This window comes from Oryctolagus cuniculus, chromosome 15 (assembly GCF_051225735.1).
Source record: "Oryctolagus cuniculus isolate XC-2025 breed Fujian yellow rabbit chromosome 15, ASM5122573v1, whole genome shotgun sequence".
Lineage (NCBI taxonomy): Eukaryota > Metazoa > Chordata > Mammalia > Lagomorpha > Leporidae > Oryctolagus > Oryctolagus cuniculus.
In genome coordinates this window covers 5,280,816-5,305,760 of record NC_142881.1, presented here as the reverse complement: position 1 = coordinate 5,305,760, position 24,945 = coordinate 5,280,816, and the positions used below count along the sequence as shown (strand labels likewise).

Below are 24,945 nucleotides of genomic sequence, written 5' to 3'. Positions count from 1 at the left end.
TCCAAACCTCTGTCCCATGAACGTGGAGGTGAAAATTATGACAACCACATAGTGTAAAATTTCTGAGATTCTCACACAAAAGCTGGGTCGGGACAAGGGGGGTCTCACCCTGCTGTCCAGCACAGTCCCTGGGTTGTGCAGCCTGGTCTAGGGTGCACAAAGGGGGAAGCTAAAGGGGCTCACAGCTCAGAACTGCAAGGCGCTGGGGAGATGACCGCACTGATGAAGGACTGTGCCAGGAGAATAATCTAAGGGGTAACCAGCTTACCTCCCGAATTATAAAAGGCACGTGACAGTACAAAGAAAGCACAATGGAAAACACAGGAAGGACGTCACCTGTTAAAAGATCTAGCAAGTTTGAAAAAGCACAGAGGTTCCATCAATGAAAAAAAGACATCAGAAAATTTTAAGCCAGTGAAGAGTCAGCTTAAACAGCCATTCAGACACAGCCGAAGAGAGAGTTAGAGAAATGGAGTTTACACAGGGGACACCCTGGAAAAAACAGGGCAGAGAGCAGCAGAGAAAAGAGAAGCTAAAAACAGGATGGATGGACGCCAAGGTCCGACTACATATAATAAAACCTCAAGGTAGGGACCGGGAGGACGAGAAAGCAGTCATGGCAGAGCTGCTGTGTTTGCTTCCCAAGGGTTCGTGTTGGAAGAGTGGTCCTCGGAGTGACACTGTGAAGAGGCAGGGCCCGTGGGAGATCCTTAGCTCGTGGGTGTGTGCCCCGGATGCGATTGCGGTAGCTTTTGTGGGAACTACCCACGTGAGTTCTCAAGAGAGCAATTATAAGGAGACACCAATGGCAGGCCTCTCTGGCTCCCTGTTTGGCCGTGGGGGTCTCTGTTCCACATGCTCCTGCCATCTTGCCAAGCTCCACAAGGGTCTCACCAGGGCCACAAGGATGCCAGACCAGGCCTTGAGCCCCCAGAACTGTGCAGCTATCCCCCTTAAGTATTTCATTACCATAATGAAAAACCAATGGCTAATCACTTTTAATAACTAATTGGACTCAACAAATACAGCAGGGCTAAATATACACAAATTAAAAATAAATCCATTTTGGGGGCCTGCTTTGTGGCTCCCACACCAGAGTGCAAGTTCAAGTCTCAGCTGCTCAACTTCTGATCCACCAACAACATCACAACGGGGGTGACAGAAGTTAGCCTGGGTACTTGGCTGTTTGAGCTGTTTATTCACGTGCTTTAAATTTTCTAATTTTTCCCCCATTTATGGAAACAAAGAACTAACTTAAACAGCAGGTGTAATGCAAAGGAACAAATCATTAAATTAAACTCTTCCCAACAAGCACAGGAGAAGTCAGGACACAATAGGTGACACCTGCTAAAGGAAAGTAACTTCCAATCTAGAATTCTTGGCATAGCTAAGGAACATTAAGGAAAAAGATAAACAAGGAAACAGAGAACTTGCAACACAGAGAGCTTCCTTGGAGACCACTGTGATGCATCCTGTGGCAGAAGTGGTACCCAGGAAGCTGTGAAGAGAAGAGGAAGTGGCTGCCCCGATAAATCAAAACCAGCCCAGGCTGCTTCCAACAGAACGTGGCTGATCACCACCACGTTACCTTTTTGATAAGAGATGCGTTTCAAAATGGCAGAATCAGAGTGGGGCAGGAGTCCCTGTGCAGCGGGTTAAGCCACTGCTTGGGATGCCTGCATCCCATTTGAGGACAGCTTTGAGTCCTGACTATGCCACACGTCTGATCCAGCCTCCTGGTTATGTCCCTGGGAGGCAGCAGGTGAAGGACCAAGTACTTGGGTTCCTGCCATCCACATGGGAGACCTGGATGGAGTTCCTGATCCTGACATTGGCCTGGCCCAGCCCCGGCTGTTGTGGGCATTTGGGGGAGTGAACCAGCAGATGGAAGGATATATCTCTCTCTCCCTTCTTTCCTCCCTCCCTCCCTCTCAAATAAATCAATAAATCTTTTTTTTTAAAGTAGAATTTAAATGCTAGCCAATAGGAACGTGAAAGGTACTCAAGCACGCCCAGCTGTGGGGACTGCCTGGGAGGCGCCCAGAGCTGTTGGAGATGCCTTTACTGAAGTGCTCGTGCTCAATGACAGGTGCTCCTTCTACAGATTAATTAATAACACGGGGAAGCAGGTAGGAACAGACATCAACGTAACAGGAGTCAGAAAAGAAAAAAGTGTCTAAAAGTAGCAAAATCTAAAATAATTAGAGTTGGAAAAAATAAGCACAGACACTAGGAATCAGCACGTTGTTTATCGCTGTGATGGAGGGCGTGGCCAAGAAGGGAAGGAAGGGAAGTGGGAGGCCACCACCTCCAGGAGATGATCCTCGGGGACCTCTGTGACGTCAACCTGCAGAAAACCATCAGAACTAAAAAAATATAATAAGATAGTTACATTCGAAATCAACATACAAGCCTCAGCGACATTTACTTATACCAACAAGAAAATGTCAATTAGGACTTGCAAAAAAGATAAAACTCAACAGGAAAAAAAAATCCATGAGCCGGTGCTTGCTGGAGCTGAGGTGTCCACACACACACACACACACACACACCCGGTGCTCAGACTGGTCTGTTTCTGTGTGGCTTAAATGTCTCCTGTTGAATTAAAATCTAAAAAAGAAAAGGAAGAAAATGGCCGTGCTATTCCGAATAAGGACAAATCTATTGGGTACCTTCGGTATCTAGAAACACGGCTGATGAAACAGTACAAGAACTTTGGGGAGAAAACTATTTACAACTCACTGATTAACATTACAGAGAATAAAGAGAAAAATGATCACATTCTGGAGGGGGAGCCTTGTTGTCAACAGGATGCCCCTTCTCCCCCAGATTAGCCTATAAATATCTGTGGTGGAATGAGAAGGTGAGAAGGTCATGCCAAGATGGCCGCTGACAACAGAAACTGCCTGGCAACAGGCCATGATTGGATGGCTTCAGAAACCACATGACAACAGAGCCTGACAACAGGCTGTGATTGGATGGTTTCAGAAACTGCCTGGCAACAGAGCCTGACTGGCAACAGGCTGTGATTGGATGGCTTTGGAAACTGCCTGGCAACAGGCTGTGATTGGTTAGGGCATAGACCACCCCTTGACCAGATTGGCTGCCTTGGCTATATAAACAGCTGTAGCAACAGAAATAAACGAGTCTGTGGGCTGCTCGCCTCTGGCCTTTCACCCGACTCCCAGGGTCTGTGTGGTGACTCCCTGCCTCTTGCCCCTATCACGCTCCTCCTCTCAGAAGAAATCAACTTCAACAAATATCCAGAGTATCTGGCAGAAATGGGCAGGAACCCGTAAGCAACACTGAAGCTTCAAGACTCATCCAGATCATCTTGGAGAAGAAAGGAGAGGAGGAGGGGGCATGGGCTCGACTTCACGCGCCCTGTGATTTCATTTAATCCTCAGCACGACCCTTCGGGGTGGACACTGTCACTGTCACCATCTCATAGACCGGGGGGACTGGGGAAGAGAAGGACATCATTGCTCCGGGGCCGAGGGTGACCAGCCGTGCCGCCTTGCCCGGCGCTGAGTTCTCTGTGCTGTGGGGATTTCGGGGCTCAGCCGGGGAATGCCTGAGCACCCCAGCAGGGTTACCTTCACAAGACCACACACCCTGAGTCAGTGGGTAGCAGAGGGGCTGGGGTGCCTCACCCAGCCGACAGCAAAGTCTGCTCTCAGCACCACCACACACTGTACCAACCGACCTGAACACTTCAGCCGTATTATCAAGTATAAGACCCCGGGGATATATGATGCTGGAACGGGCACAATGCAATAGTCGATCAAACACAGGACCCGTCTGTACATCATCTGCACTGGAGTTTATCAGAAGGGGGAGAGAACTCAATAAATGTTACGAGGACAGCTGGTGACCTAGATGGAAAGCAAACAGATGCTAACCTCACACCATAAATAAATTTTAAAAAATCTTAGTTACCCTAAAAATGAACTGCAAAAAGTTAAATTTTAAAATTATTTTTAAAAAAATCTCTTCTGGAGCTTGGAAAGAGGATTGCTTAAACCAAATTTCCAGAGAAACATGAGAGCTGATGAGAATAAGAAACAGGAGAAACAAAGCACATGGAAACACATTCACAGAGCTCAGCATCTGCAGCAATCAGGAAAATGGCAGTGCAAACAATGCAGGACTCACATCCCACCAGCAGCATTTAAAAGTCTGAAAATATCAAGTATTGACAACAGAATCTCCAACAAGTAGATAGGTGGACTGGTACAATCAAGTAGGGAAGAAACTTAGCAAAATATTTTCAAGTAGAAAATAGGTGTGCTCCACAGCTCCACAATGCGTTTGTAACAGGTTCCTCAGAGCTTACACCTGTGCACAGGGAGACAGGCACCAGGACCATTGCAATATCAAAAGAATTGGGGGTGGGGCCAGCGCTGTGGCCTAAGGGGTAAAGCCACCGCCTGCAGTGCCAGCATCCCATATGGGTGCCGGTTTGAGTCTTACATGCTCTACTTCTGATCCAGCTCTCTGTTGCGGCTAGGAAATCAGCGGAAGATGGCCCAAGTGCTTGGGCCCCTGCACCCATGTAGGAGACCCAGAAGCAGCTCCTGGCTCCTGGCTTCGGATCAGTACAGCTCCGGCCATTGTGGCCAATTGGGGAGTGAACCAGTGGATGGAAGACCTCTCTTTCTCTTTGTGTGTGTGTAACTCTGATTTTCCAATAAATAAATAAATTTCAGAAAAAAAAGAATTGGGGGAAACAGACACTTATCTACAGAGGATTGCACTACTTACAGTTCAGTCATTCAATCAGAAAGGGAACAAAGTTCATACATCAACATGAATGTCTTAAAGATATACTGATCTTTTAAAAAAGATGTATTTATTTATGCGAAAGGCAGAGTTGGAGAGAGGAGAGAGAGCTTCCATCACCTGATTCCCTCCTCAAATGGCTGCAACAGCCAGGCAGAAGCCAGGAGCCTGGAACTCTATCCAGCTCTTCCATGTGAGTGGCAGGGCCCCAAGCACTTGAGCCATTTCCTACCCCTTTCCCAAGTGCACTAGCATGGAGCTGGACGAGAAGTGGAGTAGCCAGGACTTGAACCTGCAGCCATATGGAATGCCAGCATCCCAGGCAATGGTTTAACTGTGCTACAAAGCTGGCCCCTGTACCTAATCTTGAAATACAGCAAATCTGAATGAACAATTTCAGCCACCGAACAGGGATAGGTATGCAAACAAACCCAGCACCCTCGGAACAGTGCACCTCCTTCAGAGAAGGCTCACGAATGGGCAGGTGCAAAGGGGGTGGCTTTGCAGCCCAGGTGTCTTTACCACTTTGAATCTTTACATTTTAAAAGTTCTCCGTCATACCTAGGCAAATCTGGTTGCCAAGAATGTAGGTGTGTGAACTTACTCTACGTCTTTTCCAGAACTTTGAAAATGTTCTCATTTTATGACAGAATGAATGATGAGCCAAACTTCTTTCCGGCCCTGTTTTTCCTGATCATATCTCAAAGCCTACTGAAATCTGGCTGAAGAAGTGATTTTCGTTTAAAATTTTTCCTAAGTATGCCTCATTTCAGGAACGTGTCTATGCCATAAAGCAGAGGGCAGCTGTACTTTCCTGTAACACAGACTACCTCCTAATGCAGGCTCCCAAACAAAACAAACAAGCAAAACCAAGTGCCCAGATCGCATTCAGATTAAAGTGAGTGTAGCTCTCCTAAGGAATGCTTAAGTTCTCTCCTGGCTTTAATCACAAACACAGCAGAACACAGAACAAGGAATCCTGTCGTTAAACTGCAGGCCAGCGCGTACCACGCCCTGCTGGAGTATCAACATTTCTAAGACCACATCATCAAAACGGAGGAGGCCAATGTTTCTTCCAGCCCAGGACACAGACAGAAGTCAGCCAACGAAGCTGCCCAGGTTTTTAAGCAGTTGCCAAGAGGCTGAGCTCTTAATGTAACCTTGGAATGACACAAAAGCTTAAAGGATAGAAAGCATCAACATGATGCTGCATGATGCACCTTCTCTACCCCATCTGTCAACTGGAGGCAGGGTATATTGAGCATGAAATAAAGTACGAGGGAAAATGAGCTGGAGACATATGAAGACAGAAAACGGAAGCCTGTCAGAGAGCGTAGTATGCAAGGCACACGTTTCAGTGGGCGAATCAAGGTTATTTGAACTGTGTTATCTTTCTGTTGAAAACCAGTTTACAATCAGCTTGCTGTAGATGGAACAGTCACGCCAAAGAAAAAGACCAAGATGCCAGGATGTTTGCCACCGTCAGGGGAAGACCTGGTCTCCAGCAGAACCTGGCCCTGCCCCTGCGGCTTTGCACACGCTCACCACCTGCAGCCACGCTTCCTCTGCTCCAGCGTGGAACAAGAGGACAAACCACAGGAGTCTCACCAGGGTCCTACGAGGCGTCTTCCAAAAGGCTGTGGAAAGTGCACATCTTGAAATAAACACCAAGCATGGGCTTCACTTTTTTTTTGCATCAAAATAAATGTATCTTTGAATTCCAGCTTCCCACAAACCTGTGAAGTCCCATTGTAGGATACAGTACACGCAGGTATCTTAGCATAGCTACTGGCACCAAAGCATTCAGTAAGTAATTATATAATAATAATTATCATTGTTACTAAAAGAATGATCGTAAGTAATGATGTGCTGGCATGAAAAATACTAACCAAACATATACAAAGAAACAGCCCCTAAAAATGCTCTCTCTCTTCATTATGTCCATTTCACTTCTCAAGCACAGAGACTTGATCATTAAGGAACATACACAAACCCAGGAGTCCTTTAGCGCATGGTGTGTGGAGGCACACAGCCAGCGGCTGCAGGGCTGGCCACCCCGTACAGAAGAAACATCTGAAAACGTGCCCACACCTGCCATAAACATCGCGGACACCGCAAGAGCCGTCTGGCTAAGGCAGGCTTCTGGACACACACGGATACAAAACAAACAAAAACCAAAACAAGCTGGCAATGAATGAGTTCATTACAGCCCCATCCACATCGGGAAGAAATGTGCTCGGCTTCTTCAGACGATGTAGCTGCCTTAAATTTTTCCCACAATTTCCACAGCTGCAGCAGTTATCTAATTAGGTATATGTTGACTTCAAGTTTTTATAGATTTTGAAAAGAAGGTTTTGAAACATTCAAAAATGGATTTTTTTTTGTTTCCACTAGGAAGGAATAGAAGAGCCAAGTGACAAGTGAAAAAGAACGTGGCTTTATGTGCAGTGTGGTAACGACAGCACAGACTTCCAAATGCGCACAGCAGGTGCGCAGGTGTTTAAAAGTACTCCCACCTGAAACCCCACAGAAGGAGTAACTATAGTAACAATAATTTCAAGACAGAACCAGAGAGAAGACAGCAACAGGCAAGAGAAAGCAGCAAAGCTTTGGAAGAAGGAGAGGATGGACAGGCGGCTACTTATGGAGGAGAGGGAAGCTGGAACCCACTGCTGCATGGGAACCTGGACAGGTGTGGGGATGGGGCACTGGGCACCTCTGCAGGCAATGCTGAAATGCTGGCTAAGGGCGTGCTAGAGCCCCAGAGCAGCACCCTAGCAGCCTCCCCTGCACACTCTGACAGACACAGGACATGCAAGCAGAGAAGTTCTGCAGGCAAGGACTCCATGGAGCTAGGTGAGACAGTGTAGCCAGCGTAGACTGGAAACAAAAGGAGCAAGTAGTAATTTTTCCAAGGATACACAATGGCAAGTCACAGGGCTTAATCCTCCCCCCTGCTTACCTCACAGGCCTTCAAGCCAAGCCTAAATCTCTTTAGCAGGAGGCTGGAGGATTCTTGGAAAAATCGACTAGACTGAGAAAGAGTCGGTGACAGAGAGAGCAAAGGCCCAGCAGTAGGTGGGTCCCTGTGTGCACAGCACTGGCAGTCCACTCTTCAATGGCCTTTAACCAAGCACCTCCAGACTCTTGAAGACCATTAGAGATGAGAACAAAGAAGAAGAACCCTAGAGCCAACAATGGGAATAAGATGCTGAACAAGCAATGCTTAATGCAGTCAGTAAACAGAAATCTTCTATCCACTACAACAAGGAACAGTATCACAGATACCATAATAATATTAAAAGAACAAAGAATATCATAGAACAAGAAAAATTTCTTAGAAATTAAATATGTGGTAGAAAAATTTAAAAAGCAAAGATAAGAGTTGAAAAATAAAATTAACTCTCCCAGAAAGTAGAACAAAAATGTGACAGGACGAAAAATAGATAAGACAATTAAAGGGTGAGGGTGTTTATTGCAGGTTGGGACACTCAGCAAACAGCAGTTTTAGGAAAAATGTAGTAGAATAAGTAAGGAAAAAATAACTGAAGAAAAAATACACAAAAGTGTGCTGGAACATGGAAATATGCATTTTCAGACTGAGTTCCCAACACAGTAATTAATGAGAGCTTGGCTAAAGTACGCCATCCTGAAATGCAAAGATATGAATGACAAAAAACATAGAAGCTTCCAGAAAGGAGAAAAAAAAAAAAAGACTACACTTAGAGGACTAAAAATCAGGCCAGCACAGCTTCTCCATCCAGTAGGCTGCAGAGACGGTGAAAAACACCTTACAAAACACTAAAGGAAATGACTTTGCCTCGCAATGTTACACCTAAACCAACGAGCCATCAAGGATAGAATGAGTGGGTACATAAGGGAACTTCAGAGAGTTTGTGGAGAAATGGAATTAGAAGATAACTTCAGGGCTGGTGTTGTGGCACAGGTTAGGCGGCCACTTCCAACACCAGCATCCCATGTGGGAGTGCTGGTTCGAGTCCTGGCTGCTCTGCTTCCGATCCAGCTCCCTGCTGATGGCCTGGGAAGTCAGCAGATGAAGGGCCAAGTAGCTGGACTCCTGCCACCCATGTGGGAGACCCAGATGGAGTTCCTGGCTTTCACCTGGCCCAGTCCTGACTGGTGGACCCACTGGGGAGTGAACCAACAAGTGGAAGCGCGCTCTCTCTCTCTGCCTTTAAATTCAATGTAAAAATCTTAAAGATAGCTTCAGATGGCACTGTGACATGTGCCTGTGATGGTGACATCCCATAGGAGCACCAGTTTGTGTCCCAGCTGCTCCCCTTCCAATCCAGCTCCCTGCTGAAGCACCTGGGAAGGCACAGGAAGATGGCCCAGGCGCTTGGGACCCTACACCTGTGTGGGAGACCCAGCTGGAGCTCCTGGCCCCTGGCTTTGGCCCAGCCCAGCCCCAGCCATTGTGGGCTTTGGGAGAGTGAACCAGCAGATGGGAGATCTCTCTGTCTCTTGCCCTCTTTAACTTTGCTTTGCAAATACATAAATACATCTTTTAAAAAGATAACTTTATTTTGGTGCAAAATAATTTTGAAATCTGTGGATTGCTTTTTCATAATTTGCATTTTCCATGAATTTTTAAAGCCCTCTTGTATTATTATTTTTCTAATAAATATAAAATTGGCTGGCTCAGTCTTTTGACTCTTGTGCCTCATTATCATGCAGAATACAGATATGATATCAGGAGGTACAGCAGTCATGATGAGACCTTGAGGCAGTACATATAAATGTGGAAGTCAATGTCTAAGTATGGAAGATGCAAACAAAATGTGGCACTTGGGTTCCTGCTCACACCACTGACCTGCTATGCCAGTGAAACCAGCTACGGCAGGGGAACAGGAGGATACGTTCGTAGTAAAGTGGAGGTTGTGTGGTAAGAGAAACCGAGGTGCTCCTCTACTCACTGACAGAATGCCTCACTTCTGGTCACCAAAATACACAGGGATGTCGCTCCCCCGTCTTCGTGGGGGAACGACACAGGACCCTGCGCTGTTCTTTCGTCTGCTCGGCCCTCCCCGGGTTTGCTGCTGGTTCTTCCCGGGTTGGCTACCGTCCCTTCCACCTCCGTGGAAGGGCGGTTCCCCCTGCCACTTTCCCCACTTCCGCGGGGGAGCGGCACTCCGCCGGCCGGCTCTCTCGGGGGCTGCACAGGTGTTCCCCTTAGATGTTCCTGGCGCATGCCGTCTCTCTCCTCCTTTATAGTCCTCCTCTGCCAATCCCAACTCGGCTGCCCACACGCCGAGTACGCTGCTCTCCTCCAATCAGTAGCAAGTCCTACAGTTTATTGGTTGAACTGGAGGCAGCTGTGCGGAAGCTGTTTACTTCTCTCCCAGCGCCATATTGTGGGAGAGCAGATGCATAGAATAAGTCTTAATTCCAGTAACTTAGTCCAGTCCGGATTGCTCCCCACAAGGGATTTCTCCCACCAATAACCACTCCTCAGTGAACACCGGCTGGGTGATCTGCAATTTAGCTCCATCTGACGCTATCTGGAGATAACCCAGCACCATCAGGCCCACAGGGCTGGCCCTGCTCAGCTGCTAATCCACCAGCTGTAAACTGGGCTTCCCACAACCCTCTCCTCGGGTTCAATTAATCTGCCAGGACAGCTAACAGAACTGGGTAATATGAACAAAGGTTACAGATGAGCAGCCAGCGGGAAGAGATGTGTAGGGCAAAGAATGTGGGGAAGGGAGAGAAGAGCCTGCAGTCCTTCTGGGTCCGACACCCAGGATTTTACTACTGTGTTGATTAAGACCGGGAGGATGAGGACACAGGGGGGTGGTTAAGCTGCCACTTGTAATGCCATGCTAGCATCCCACACCAGAGGCCAGCTGCGGCCCCTGCTGCTCCACTTCAGACCCAGCTTCCTGCCAGTGTCTCTGGGAAAACAGCAGTGATGGACAAAGAGTGTGGGCCTCTGCCACCCATGTGGGAGACCCACGTGGAGTCCTGGTTTTGGCTTGGCTCAATGCTGGCTGTTGAGGCCATCTGGAGAGTGAACCAATGGATATAATCAATCAACTTCTCACCACTATGCCTTTGTAATTAATTAATTTTTACAAAGACTGGGAGAGGAATGATTGGAGGGGGTATGATTTGGGAGCAGAGGGCTTGGGACCCAGGGTCCTGTTTGGGACTGTTAGGGCTGAGTTGTCGCAGGAGGTACCATGGAGGGGAACAGACAAAGATAGAGACAAACCCGGGATATTCTCCTCCCTTCACAAGTAGAATTCCCCTTTTTATCCTGCCAGCATGAACAAATGTCTCATATTTTTGGACTTTTCAACAGCTTCAATGGTGTGTGACTTGGGACGCTGATTAAGATCTGGTATTGGGAGTCCACGGGTGAACAAGCAGTAGCCCCTGATCTATCACAGTGTGGAACCCACGGGAAATGTGCAGGCCTCACTGACTTTCTACTGGGTAGTGCATACCCTAGGACTCCCCCCCCCAAATCTGTAGTCATAAAGTAAGAGCTCCTAGGGGCCGGTGCTGTGGCCCAGAGGGTCAAGCCTCTACCTATGATGCCTGCATCCCATATAAGCACCAGTTCATGTCCTGGCTGCTCCACTTCCAATCCAGCTCCCTGCTGATGGCCTGGGAAAGCAGCAGAAGATGGCCCAAGGGCATGGGCCCCTGTACCCACGTGGGACGGGAGGAATTTCTTGGCTCCTGGCTTCAGATCAGCCTGGCTCTGACTCTCACGGCTATTTGGAGAGTGAACCAGCAGGTGCAACACCTCTCCTTCTCTAACTCTGCCTCTCAAATATTTTTTAAAAGATGAAATCATAAGCCCCCTCCTCCAAGAAACGGCTTCCCGTTACTAGTCTAATTTGAGTTTCCTCTACACGAATATTGTCCCAGCTCAGCAGATTTCTTATGTGTAAGCCATCCTCAGGCACACTTGGGGCTTTCGGCTTTTTCAAAGTCCTTTCTCAATAACCACCCAAGGGGCCTAACTTGTACACAGTCTCTGAAAACGCTCAGACGACTATGATTTCCACTTGTCTATGTAGTCGGCAGTATTCTCTCTGCCTTCCGTTTGCTTCTTCCTTGCCTTGTACAACACCTTCTTTAAATCAACAACTCCCGGATGGGCCTTTATTGTTGTTTCGGCCACATAAGGTAGGCACGGTGCGGGGTGGAGGGTAGCAGTGGCGAATGCAAAGTGAGCCAAAAACGCGGTGAGGGTTCGTGATGGAGGCGGTTTGCGGGAGAGAAATCAGAAATGCAGACTTGGAAGAAGCCAAGGCAGGGCGTCCTCGGCGGACCGACAGCGCCCCTGGCGGCGGAGCGCCGGCGGCGAGCAGGGAAAGCCCCCGAATTTTTACAAAGGCACCTGCTGGGTGAGCCCTCGTTACGCAAACGGGATCCGCAGGTGCCCGGCTGCAAGGGGATTCCACGCGGGAAAACCCACGTCTGCGAAGCAGCTGTGAGACCCGCGCGCCGTCTTCCCTCCGAAAGGAGTTCTCGCGGCGCACGCGGCTGACGGAAGCGGCGGTTTACGGCCGAGAACCTGAGCCGCGAGAGGCGCGAGAATTCCGCTCAGGGGTCCAGCGGCCGCGGGCGCCCAGGCAGTGACCGGCGGGGCGGGGCGGGGCGGGGGCCCGGGGCTCGGGCGCAGACGGGAGGCGGCGGCGGATCCAGCGAGCGCAGTGGGCACACCTGCGGGAGAAGGCGCGGGGCCCCGCGCGCTCCCCAGGTGTCGCAGGTGGCGAAGCCAGAGAGGCAGGGAAACTTCTGGGCGGGGAGTGACCCCGGGGCCGGGGCGGCCGGAGGGGCAGTGTCGGTGAGACCACTTGGAGCGCATACTTCCCGGCGACACGTGTACCTGTCAAGCTACGCGGCGAGATCCCGGCGAACGTCACCCAAGAGGGGTCGTCCTAACCGGAAAGGGGGCCTCCAGGAAGGGGGCCGGGGTCGCCGCGTTGGGCGCACGCGCCCCGGGGCCGCACCGATGCGCCCGGGGACTCCGCCTCTCTCTCCGGGCAGCCTGGGCGCTCGGCACCCCGGCGGACGTGCAGGGGGGAACCGCCTGGGCTCCGGGACTTACCTCGGGCCGCGCGGGGCGCGAGCAGAGCCCCGGCCAGGGCGAGCAGCAGGGCGCGCGCGGGGGGCGCGGGCGGCGGGCGCGCGGCCATCGTGGCCGGCCTTCGGTGCAGCAGCAGCTCCGGGGCCCCGCGGCGAGCGCCGCAGCATCCCACGCGGGCGCCGGGCTGGGGCCGGGCGTCGCCCCGAGGGCTCTCCCGCCGCGGCGAGTCGGCTCGGAGCCCGCGCGCAGCGCCCGCGCCGCGGAGCAGCCGGCCTAGCCGCTCATTTTCTTACAAGTTCGCCCCGCGCGTGTGAGCGCGCGCGCGCGCGGCGCTGGCACGGCCGGCCCTGACCGTTGCCACAAGTGAGCCAACTGTCCGAGTTGGCCCGGGGACGAGGGAGCTCGCCGGGGAGAGGAGGCCGGCCTGTGAAATGGACCCGCGGCCAGCAGTCCCCGCTCTCATTACCACGGAACAAATTATCGGCTTCCCCAGCACCCCGCCCGCCGGCGGCGTCCCGCGGGTCCTAGAGACCGCGCAGGGCCCCCGCCCGCCGGGGTCCCGCCCAGCGCCGCCGCTCGCCCACCCCCGGGGCGGCTCGGGCCAGGGCGCCTCCCGGGGCGCGCGCGCCGGCGGCACAGACGTGGCTCGGTGGCGGCGCGGGCGCTCGGAGCGCACACATCCCCGCCCCGGGATGATGTGGCCGCGGGGCCCCGGGCGCCCGGCTGCCAAGAGCACACGCGGCGGCGCGGTCCAGCTTTCCAGGCTGGGCTGGAAATGATGACTCGGCGGCTGCGCGCCGGGGAGCGGCGGCCCGCGGCCCCCAGACGGCCCCCAGGCGCGGAGACGCGAGCCCTCGGGCCCGGGCGCTGTGGCCGCGCAGCCTCGGGCTTCATGTTGGAAGATGGGCGCCCATTTCTTTGCCGTGGCCTGGGTAGACTCATGGCAAAGTTTCCCAAACTTTCCCTGTCCTGGTTGGGCTTGTTATAGGAATACAGATTCCCAGGCGCCCTCCGCGCCTTTGGAAGGAGACTCTCGGGGCCTGGGGCCGGGCGGCACCGCGTACGCGCGCCAAAGCGAGCTCCGAACCCTTGGCCTTCTAATCCCACGCCTCGCCGTCGGGGCCTCGGTGTTGGCAGCCTTACTTGCTGCCCGCCCCGGGGCTCCGTCCGGGCCCACAGCGAGGGGGTGGCCCAGACCGCTTAACACACAATCTCCCAGGAACCCCTTGGCAGTCCCAGGTGTAGGTCGGTGCTGAGCTGGCTGGGGGTGGGGGGACACCTGGGGCAATGCCGGCCTGGGTCTGCCCCTCCTGGAGCCCACTTCCTTCCCTTCCACCGCTTCCTGCTGAAAGCTGGGTTTTTCTGCTCCAGGGGGGGGGTCTGTGGGGTCGCCCCTCAACAAGACGCAGGTCTTGGCTCTTGGGCCCCTTCCGCTCCTAGCAGATCCAGCCCTGCCACTCACTGGCATTGCACCAGTGGAGGGGAGAATGTCTCAGGCCGTCCGGGACCTTCCTGCCTGCTAGGGCAAATGGGCAAATCGCCATCCTTCACCGAATGAGCTGGCTGGTGACCCCTTCTAATCGTGGCGTGGCCGGCTGACTGTTATGTGTCCCACACTTCATGGAGGCTGAGAGGGGTGCTCAGGTGCTCCCCCACCCCTCACCTCCTGAACCCAAAGGATGAACCCACAGCTCCCAGAAGGGGTTTTCCCATCAGAAGCCGGCCCGGGTCTTCGTGCAGATTCGCTCTGGTCTTTAACCCTGCGTCCTGGGTGTGAGCTTTCCCGTCTGCTGAGAGTCACGCGTGTGCACACACACACACATACGCACGCACGGGGTTGTGCGCCTCGCTCAGCCCGTGGGAAGCCAGTCTGCACTCCGAGCCCTGCAGTGCGTCAGAGGTCCGGGACCCTGGCTTTGCTCGTAGATGCTGCTGAGCTGGCCTAGGTGAGTCAGACGTGTGGGCCTTACAACTCCGAAAGGCCGGGCCAGAGAATTCAGCATTGTTTCCTTTGAGGTCAGTGGGACAGACTTCTTTCCGCAGAGCCCAGCTGCGGGCCTCTTGCGTCATCCAGACTGGAGAAACGGCTCACTCAGGCCGGCCCTCGGAAGCCCTGCGCCAGCGGCACCGGGCACTTTCTCAACTGTTTCTTTTTGCTCTTTAATAGTCAGCTGTTACCTTTGACTATCAAAGTCCAATTAAAAAAGAAAACCCTCAAAGTTGCACTACTTTCTCCCAGAGGCTCAAGGTGCTCCAAGACGATCCTTGGTTCATTTCTGACCAAAAAAAGACCCAACAGCCATTGCAGAAAACAAACCCAAAAACTAGAAAGGGAAAGGTATTCCTAGCCACAGGGTCTGGTTTCCCAGCCCTGTAATCTGCCATCTCTGTAAAGCCAGGAGCTAGGCTGAGCCTCTGGGCACTGGGACTGTGTGCAGGTCAGTTCCAGCCAGCTGGGCCAAGTGTCGGTCCAGCAGATGGTCTGCCTTGGAGGGGACTCCTGCCCCTCCTCCACAGGAAATGGAGGCTGACATCGCATTCAATTCTGGATTGTTAGGTAATGGTGTGGGGTCAGGGGCCAGGGTCTGCTCGTTAAAATTTCAGATAGACAGCTTGTTGTCCCTTCCTTTCTGGAAGAACTGAGCTTTGCAGTACGGTTTCCTGTGTGCTATTTCTGGGTCACAGCCCGGGCATTCACGATGAACAGGGCACTTATTTCCTACCCCCGCTCGATTGCAGCCTGATCTGCCGTCAGCCGACGTGACACGGAGCCACATTTTCCTGAGCCCGGCTTTCACGGAGGCGTCTGCGGGATGTGCAGGCTCAACCTCCCTGCAGCTCTGCCCAGCGAAGGGCCTGCAGACACAGCTCACGGAACAGCTTTCCTCTCTCCAAGCACAGTTCCCAAGGCTTGCTGCAAAAATCAACAAACACAGGCGCTCTGTGATTAAGATTCTTGGAAATCTTTTTAACTCCCTCTCTTGGGGAGATGGAAACTCCTGCTCCTCTTAGCCTGCAGCAACATGTGGTCCGTTTTTGGTTTCCTAGATCATCTCGCTTCAAGAACCCATGCCTTACCTCCTCAAAAACCTGCTCCCAGTGGGGCACGCGAAGCTCTTGTCTGCTGCTTTCACTATTGTACACCACGGGGTCTTAAAGTTGCCCATTTAATGGCGAGGAAAGAATGCCCAGGCAGGAGGGAGTGCTGGTGGTGCCTGGAAACGTGGTGCTGAGTCAGAAGGGACCAGAAAGGTCACCCAGCCATAGTCACCTGCGTCACCCGGGCAGTCGCCCCTCGCACTGCCACCTGGGACAGGTGGCCAGCAGGCCTGGGCAACAGCTGAACGCAAGTTTCAGAGAGACCCCGAGGCAAAACCACCCGGTCCAGTGGTGCCCGAAGTCCTGCTCACGGAACGCGCTGGGCGGAAGACAGAGGTTCGTCCTGGGGCGTCAGAGATCTGGGAGGCTGATGAGTTATACAGCAGGGGTGATACCCAGGTAACTCTATGCTGAGTTCTGGCTTCCAGGAATTCCTGGTCATTTCATTGCCAAGACCACTGCCCTCACCATTTTTGAGCTCTGGATGAGGGTTCGCCTGGGGCAGGCCTGGGTCCCTGTTTTGTCCCAGGATCTCTTTCAATAGCAGCGCCTTCTGTGTCCAAGTGTCTGGTTTGCCACCAAATTTCACAGCCGCCCTACTCTGTAGAGAGATCCGTGTTGTGCATGGTGTTTGCGGGCTGGAGGGCAGGCAGGCGCATGCTTGGTTTTCCATCCTGACTCAATGGAGACCTCGGCCTGGCCCGAGGCAGAGCTGTCTCCGGGCACGAAGCTTCAGGAAGTTCTCTAAGCGGTTTCACTGCGGGGGTAGCCTGTCCTGCGGTGAACGGATGCAAACCACCACCGCTGGGGGCTGCCAGGGTGGGGGCTGCCGGGGGGGGGCGCTACAGGCCATCTGTAACCCCAGCTGCCACGCACCTGCACCTGCAGGTTTTGGGGGGGGGCGCTGCACCCTGAGCACACCAGAGAGCAATTGTGATGAAGAGGCACTCTCTCCCAGAGGCAGAGGGGCCTGCATGCCCCCAGGACGGCCACTTGCTTCTCAGGCTCCTCAAAGCCAGGGGAGCCGGGCTTGGTGGGGGCTGGGCGGGACCTGCAGGAGCTCCGGGGATAGGCAGGGGTCCCCGTGTCTGGTCTCCTGCAGGTTTCCTCCCCGGGAGACCTGCTTTCCAGTCGTGTGGGGAGGATCATCCATTAGCAAGTCCATGGCTGGGCTCTCTGCTCTCCAAATTAACTAGGCACGGTCCTCATTTCGTCTTTACTGTTTTAGGCAAATCGACCCCAATTTCTGTAACGTGCCCCTCGGGCCTTGTTCTCGCCCTCTTTAATCATGTTTGTTGCTCCGTCTTGGATCTTCTCCAGTTTCTTCATTTCCCTTAAACGGTGGAGGCCAATTGCGGTCCTGGCACTCCAAACAGGATCTGCCCGGGGCCAAGGGAAGCCAAGGGCTGGCGGACGGTGTCTGCCTGGGCCAGGCTGCTTCGAGGATGAAGTGGCGGTTGGAGGCCGGTGGCTGCCTTGAGCAGGGTGGGCTGCCCCTCATCCACCCGCCCTCTCCAGTGCTCTGCGGCCTCTTCTGGGATCCCCTGGGAGTCTTTGTTTCTCCTTCTCGGCTCTGCATCCTAGCAGGTGCTTCTATCCTGGGCTCCTTTCCCTGCTGCCCCCTCCACGTCCAACGTTCTGGGGCCGAACTCCGTTCTTCCTCCTCCTACCCGTAGCTCTGGCCTGGGACTTGATGCAGCTTGGGTTCTTAGCAGACACTGCACATTCACAGTTTCCCTCTCTGCCAGGCCCCGAGGCGGTGGCAGCCGGCCAGCCGTGGTGAGCTCCGGGTCGGGGATCAGCGGGAGACTGTGCGGTGCCGACCCAGGATGTCACCTGCTTGCTCCACCCCTCAGAGCAAGCGCTTGCTCAGCTTTTTTTCTTTTTCTTTTTCTTTTTTTTTTTCTTCCTTTTTTTTTGTCCTAGGCTGAGTTGTGAAATAAGGAACCACAATTCAAGCACATGTCTCCGAGATAGGGACACAGACCTAGTCCAGAGGCTTTGCGCCTCTGGAACGTAATCCTAAACCTGCAGCCTCCGAGGTCTCATCAGCCCTCACTAAATCCCTCCAATCACTATTCCTCTGTTTGTAAACTTCATCTACTTGAATGTAAGATCTACAGAGAGAGAGGGAGAGAGAGGGAGAGAGAGAGTCTTCCTTCTGCTGGTTCATTCCCCAAGTGCCCGCAACAGCCAGAGTTGGGCCAGGCTGAAGCCAGGAGCCTGGAACTCCATCTGGGTCTCCCACGTGGCTGCAGCGGCCCAAACACTTCAGCTGGCATCCGCTGCCTCCCGGGATGCGGCAGCAGGAAGTGGATTGGAGGCAGAGTAGCTGAAACTGGAGCCACACACTCCAACGGGGGTGCAGGCACTGTGAGCAGTGGCTTAACCCACTGCACCCCAACAGCCACCAGCCTCCTCCTCTTTTTTTTTTCAGGCAGAGTGGACAGTAAAAGAGAGAGAGAGAGAGAGAGAGAGAGAGAGAGAGAAAGGTCTTCCTTTTGCCGTTGGTTCACCCTCCAATGGCCGCCATGGCCGGCGTGCTGCGGCTGGCGCACCACGCCTATCCGAAGGCAGGAGCCAGGAGTCAGGAGCCAGGTGCTTCTCCTGGTCTCCCATGGGGTGCAGGGCCCAAGCACTTGGGCCATCCTCCACTGCCTTCCTGGGCCACAGCAGAGAGCTGGCCTGGAAGAGGGGCAACCAGGACTAGAACCCGGTTTGCCGGCGCCGCTAGGTGGCCTCCTCCTCTTTGAAAGGAGGTACATGCAGACCTCGAGAGCCTGGGGTTGGAGGCTGGGTCTTCCACCGCCTCTCCTCCCAACTCCAGAGTCCATTTGGCTCCTTCCCCTCTCAGTTCCTCCACCATGTGCCTCTGTTGGCCACCAGTCCTGTGTCCCTCTGGAGTCTGCGGACACCCTGTCCCCCGGCCCCAGGGCTGGATAGCCTTGGGAAGACAGTCCCCACGGAGACAGCCCCAGGCCCCTGGCTCCGTAGGGGTTCAGGTGGACGGACCGTGGGCCGTCTTGGCCGTCCTGGCTGTGACCACCATCTTGCCTCTTAGGTGACCCGATGGTCATTAGCATAACACCCAGGGCTGGGCTTGTGGGGTGCCCCTTCTCTCACACCTGAGACGTGGACCTTTCTTGGAGCCCAGGGCCTTCCTGTGAGCCACGCACTGCCTTTGTCTGTGGAGCCCTCCCTCCGCCTGCTGGCGCTGGTGCTGAAACCCGCTGTCTCATAGCCACAGAGACCCCGCTTCCGCCCGCGAGGCCCCCCCTAAATTACATCCGTGTCGTCGTGGGTCTGTCCTCTTCCTTGGGTCTCAGGGACCTTTCTGCCTTTGGCAGCGATTTCAGTATCCCAGGTTTTTCCAGAACGGGCTCCTTGGGCTGTCACTCCAGGCAGGGGCACTTGGAGGATGAACATCTAGCAAAGCTCCATGGGGTCCTCGCCGTGCTCAGAAAGACACTGGATCCCCTGCAGGGGATGGATCACCTGCCCCGCCCTCCAGCACATGGTCCCGTCCTCCAGCACACGGCCCCGCCCTCCAGTCCCGTGGGCCCCTGGGCATGTACTTCCTCCAGCGTCGGGATGCCCTCTCCTGCCCTCCACAGCCGGCCCAGCGCTCATGGCCCACGGGGCACTGTTTCCTCCCTGCTGTTTTTCTGCCCGCCCCGTCCTGGTGCCCACTGCTAGCACGGAGCTTGCCGTGGTCACTCTCGATGTGCGTGCCTGTCTACCTCACGAGGCCACGGTCCCCTGATGCTCACTGCCTCGTCTGCTGTGCCCCTGGCCAGCCCAGAGCCTGGCAAAGAGGGAGGCCGGCAATTTCTGGCTGAGCAGATAAATGAACCAGTGTGCCACCATGTTCCCATCTGGGTCCTTTAAGTATTTTCCTCTCCATACGGTTTTCCAGTTCTGGCCCGAGAACAGTGACTTCGTGTAAGCATGGCTATTGCCCAGGTCCAAGAAGATAAGTGAGCAATATTTCATTTCTTTCCCTGACCATTCTCCCAATAACCTCCCTAATTATTCCATTAAGGCCCATTACCATTGCAAATCAAGTTAGGCCTAATTTCCACAACGCTAGCAATCTGTACTGGGACACGTTTTATTTTCGAAAATCTTTGATTTCTAACTAAGTCTATTACTTCTGGTACTATTTTGAAATTTAATAAAAGCAAAATAAAGCTCTTCCAAGACTCCAAACACCCTCAGACTGTGTTTGTTCTGCTAATCAGACAATGGATAAGGACTGTGGCTACTTGGAGATATTGCCAACAACAGAAAACATAAATACGAGCATGAGGCAGAATAATTTAAAACCAGAAATGTGTGTTGGTGATAACTGTGAAAGTCACGTGGGAGAGCCTTGGTCACAACATCAAATTTCGTGGCCTTTTTTAAACTATAATCTCATATTAGAGAACCGCTTCCACATAGAGGAGTGCCAAGACACTGAGAACATTTGGTCCTGAAAGCCACAGACCTGCACCGTGGAGAAAATGCTGTCTGTCTGGGGGCAAGATGGAGGCCGTGGGGGGCGCACCACGGTGCCAGAGAAGGGGGCCGGCACAGGTGGCAGCCCCTCCCCTGTGGCACCCCTCCGGCAGTCCGGGGTGAGTGGGCTGGGCTGACCCCAAGCCAGCTCCACCAGAGCTGTGGCCGAGGCTCTGGGGCCATCCCAGCCCCAAACGGCCTTTTGGGCCTCAGCAGAACAGGCACCGGGGTCTACGTGCAAAGCCTTCTGGGAGCTGAGCTCCGCTCCCTCCCCTGCGGAGATTTATGGCAACTGACCTATTTCACGGCTCTTCTCCTGACCTACTTTTAGGCTCTATTTTGAAAAGTGACACAGAAACCTCCCTTCCCTGCAAAAAGAAGAGGAAGGAGAGAGACACGCGTGGGCACTTACGGACGCGCTCGCCTCAGCAGACTGGGCCATGGGCGCTCTGGTCAGCTGTCGCCAGCACCAGGAACAACGGCTTGTCAGGAAGCACGGCAGAAGTTAACCGTCAGGAGTCCTTTCAAAGATCCATGGTGATGCGCTACTAAATTAGATGCTGTGCTTATTAGAAGAACCCAGGTTGCTGGACAGCTGCTGCTTTTATAAAGATTAATTTATTTACTTGAATGTCAGAGTTACAGAGAGAGGGAGGGGGAGAGAGAAAGAGAGGGAGAGAGAAAGAGAGGGAGAGAGAAAGAGAGGGAATGAGAGAGAGAGGGAGGGAGGGAGGGAGGGAGAAATAGAGGGAGGGAAAAAGAGAAAGAGAGAGGGAAGGAGCGTTGGGGGTGGGGAGACAGGGCTGCCATCCACTGGTTCACTCCCAAATGGGCTGGGGCAGGGCCAGGCTGAAGCCAGGTCTGAGTCTCCCACGGGCGGCAGGGGCCCAGACACTTGGGCCATCGTCTGCTGCTTTTCCCAGGCCATTAGCAGGGGACTGGATCAGAAGTAGAGCACCCGTATGGGATGTTTGCATGGCTTAACATGCTGCGCCCCAACACCAGCCCCAGACAGCTGCTTCTGTACACAGACAGCAGGAAATTCATGGATGAGTCAGGGCAGACTGGAACTTCCCCTGCTTGGGGTCACCTTAGTGGGAGGTTGCCTGTCTGGGCTGGAACTCCACAGTAAGTGGAGGGGCAAATTCACACACATGATTTACAGGACACGTGATTTACAGGACACGTGATTTACAGGACACGTGCTCTGCCTGGCGAGACAGCAGTTCCCAAGTGCTCATCAGAGGCCTGCCCTCCACGGTTGCTATGGCAATGGCAACTATCGTTTAATGAGCACTTACTACGGTCCAAACACTCTGCGTATGTTATTTACAAATTCCCACTGCTCAAGGGGGGCCCATTTTCGTTTCTGGTTGCACAGATGGAAAGCTGAGACCCAGTGACACTACAAATGCTTCGAGACCTCACCACCACCAAGGAGAAACCCAAGCTGGGGCTGCAGGCGGCCCCTGCTAACTGCGTGGTCCACAGTTCCGTCCCCAAGCCAGACTGCTTCTAGAAGAGCAGTTTCGCCCATATTTGTACTTGCATCCTTGGTTATCCCGCTGCCCATAAACCACTGGGTTTCCATTTCTTACCGCCTGTAAAATGGGCACACTCCTCAACACCGACTCAGGTCGATGGAAAACGGATGGGTGCTGAACGCAGTGCAACACCCCGGATTGATCCTGGAACAGAAGGAGGAGGAGCTCCGTGAGATCTGAACACAGGCTGGAGTCCAGTTAACAGCACTGTGAGGGTGTTGGCTGCTCATTCTGACAAAGGTACCATGTTTTAATTTTATTTATTTATAAAGATGCATCTGTTTATTTGAAAGGCAAAGCAATGCAGACAGAGATCTTCCATCTGCCCTTGGACTACCCAAAACTGTCACAACAGCCAGGGCTGGGCCAGGCCAAAGCCCGGAACCAGGAACTCCACCCAGGTCTCCCACATGGGCAGTCAGGGCCCACGCACTTGGGCCGCCTTCTGCCGCCTTCCCTGGCACATCAGCCGGGAGTGGGACGGGAAGCAGAGGAGCAGAGACTTGAACCAGCGCTTCGATACACGATGCCACCGTCAGCTTAATTCGCTGCCCTCCTGTGTTCTTTCACGTGTGGACGCTGGATGAAGCTGGGTAAAACAAGCAGGAGAACCTTCTGTATGATCCTCGCAATGTTTATGTAGATTTGAAATTATTCAAACATTTGGGAGGGAAGAGCAATAGTTCTCCTGAGGTTTCTGATTGGGCAACTCGGATCAGGATTGGAACACAGAATTATCTATCGCAGCCTGAACAAATGAGTGGATAACATTTTCGAGTGACACTTCGATGCATTAAGATAAATAAATGCATTCAAAGGACTATGAGTGCGTTGCAGTCTTCATTTCATACATTTTCTGTGTCCAAAGTGGGACCACTATCGAGTTACAATTTATTGATATAAAATGATCTAAAATTTATGTGGCAGAAAGTGTGATTTTTTGTTACCGTTCATCTAAGAAGTCGTAATCTGATGTCATGTGCATGGGTATGATATTACACTATTACATTGTTTTAATAGGTCAGACCTCTCTGTATATACTTTGTAGATTTGATTTTGAAACCATGAAAATAATGTTTCCCAATGATAAAACAACTTGAAATGTTCAAAGAATCAGTCCCTGAAAATTATAAGTAAAATTAAACAGATATATCCAGTTTGCCTCGTGGCATGACCAGAAAGAGATCATTCCGTGTGGTGTCTCATTAGGAAGATGAAGCCAAGGGATGAAAACAAGTCAGAGAAAAAAACCAGCTGAAATGTTTAGCAATCGTGTTACCGACTGCAGTGTTAGGCTTGTTGCTCTGAGGTTTACAATGAATGGCATCCAGGAAAACCCTAACTGGAAGAATTCGTATAAATGTCCGAGCCTGATGCCCTGAGGAGGCGGGGAAATCGTGGCCACGGTGGGCTCCGTTGTCCCATTTCCCTCAGGTGCAACCAGAGTCCTTGGAAAAATGGCTGAGTCCGGGGCTGGGGCAGGAAATACACAAGCTAGACTTCAAGTCTCACCATAGCGAAAGAAAGGAGGCCATCAACGCCACTACAGTCGTGTCCGGAGGAGCCAGGAGCTGACGTCGGCAGGTGCCCGCTCCTCAAGCGTGGCCGTTAGAGCCGCAAGAATCTCCCTGATGCAGGGCAGCGCATCAGACGCCCTTGCAAGCGTGAGGTCGTTGGGTAGGCAAACACCAGCGAGACCTCGCTGGCTGCTCCAGGTGCCAGGGAATCAAGCCATCGTTCTGCAAATGGGTTAACAAAGGCCCAGACGCAAGCGCTTACCCTGACTGTCCTGTAGGAACGCCACCTGGGGGTATTCAGAGAGCTGATGAGAGAAGGGCTCTCTCCATAGAAGTAGGCCAGGAATGAAGGGAAAGGAGCAATAGAATTAGGGCAGCAGCACTTTGCAGCCCCTGGGGAAATAACAGACCTCGGCGTGATCATCAGCGCCTTCGCTGCCACGGGCTGGGCCTCCCGATGACTGTTCTTATCCAACCCAGCCAGCTTGATTTGAGAAACACTACAGGGCAAGCAGACGTGCTCTGTGACACCCTGGGGATGGGCTGCGAGAAACTGGAGCCATGCTACTCACTGGGCGTTCACAGAGCAGCCAGCATCTTGTGGGAGCTTGGTAAGAATGCAGATTCTGGGCCGGCACTGTGGCTCAATAGGCTAAACCTCTGCCTTGTGGCACTGGCACACCGGGTTCTAGTCCCGGTCGGGGCGCCGGATTCTGTCCCGGTTGCCCCTCTTCCAGGCCAGCTCTCTGCTGTGGCCAGGGAGTGCAGTGGAGGATGGCCCAAGTACTTGGGCCCTGCACCCCATGGGAGACCAGGATAAGTACCTGGCTCCTGCCTTCGGATCAGCGCAGTGCGCCGGCCGAAGCGCGCCAGCCGTGGCGGCTATTGGAGGGTGAACCAATGGCAAAGGAAGACCTCTCTCTCTCTCTCTCTCTCTCTCACTGTCCACTCTGCCTGTCAAAAAAAAAAAAAAAAAAAAAAAAGAATGCAGATTCTCAGGCCCCACCCCAGACCGACTGGATCAGATCTTCCATGAGGCTGGGCCCAGGACCCTGCACGCCCGTGAGCTCCCAGGTGGTTCTGTGGCCTGCTGAACTTTGTGTCTTTAATACACGAACTCCAAGAAAAGGAAGACTGGGGTCCTGTGCATGTTAAACGATTATTTAAAAAATGTCAACATGCAGTGTGTGTGAGGCTTGCTGGCCCACAGGTCTGAACAACTCCTAAAATCCCTCTGAGAGAGACGTGGAGAAATCCGACCACTGATCAGGACTTGATGTTAGGAAACAATTGCTGATCTTCAAAGGGGTGCAGCAGTCTTGCAGTTTTAGTTTAAAAGGAACTTTTAGTAATATGCATTTAGAAATGATGCCATATTGGAGTTTTGTCTGTAAATAATTCTGGCGTAGGAGACAAGAAAATCAGAAGGGCTATC

General features: G+C 52.9%; 1 protein-coding gene across 1 annotated transcript in view; it reads right to left on the bottom strand.

Annotated features, from left to right (window-relative positions):
- Window positions 1-13,130, bottom strand: part of ADAM12 (ADAM metallopeptidase domain 12) — a 319,692-nt gene extending 306,562 nt beyond the window's left edge. Inside the window, exon 1 of the mRNA XM_008274835.5 lies at window positions 12,872-13,130. Coding sequence (XP_008273057.3) covers window positions 12,872-12,959 — 88 coding nt within the window. The 5' untranslated portion in view covers window positions 12,960-13,130. The remainder of the gene's footprint in view (window positions 1-12,871) is intronic.
- Window positions 13,131-24,945: the final 11,815 nt, after the last annotated feature.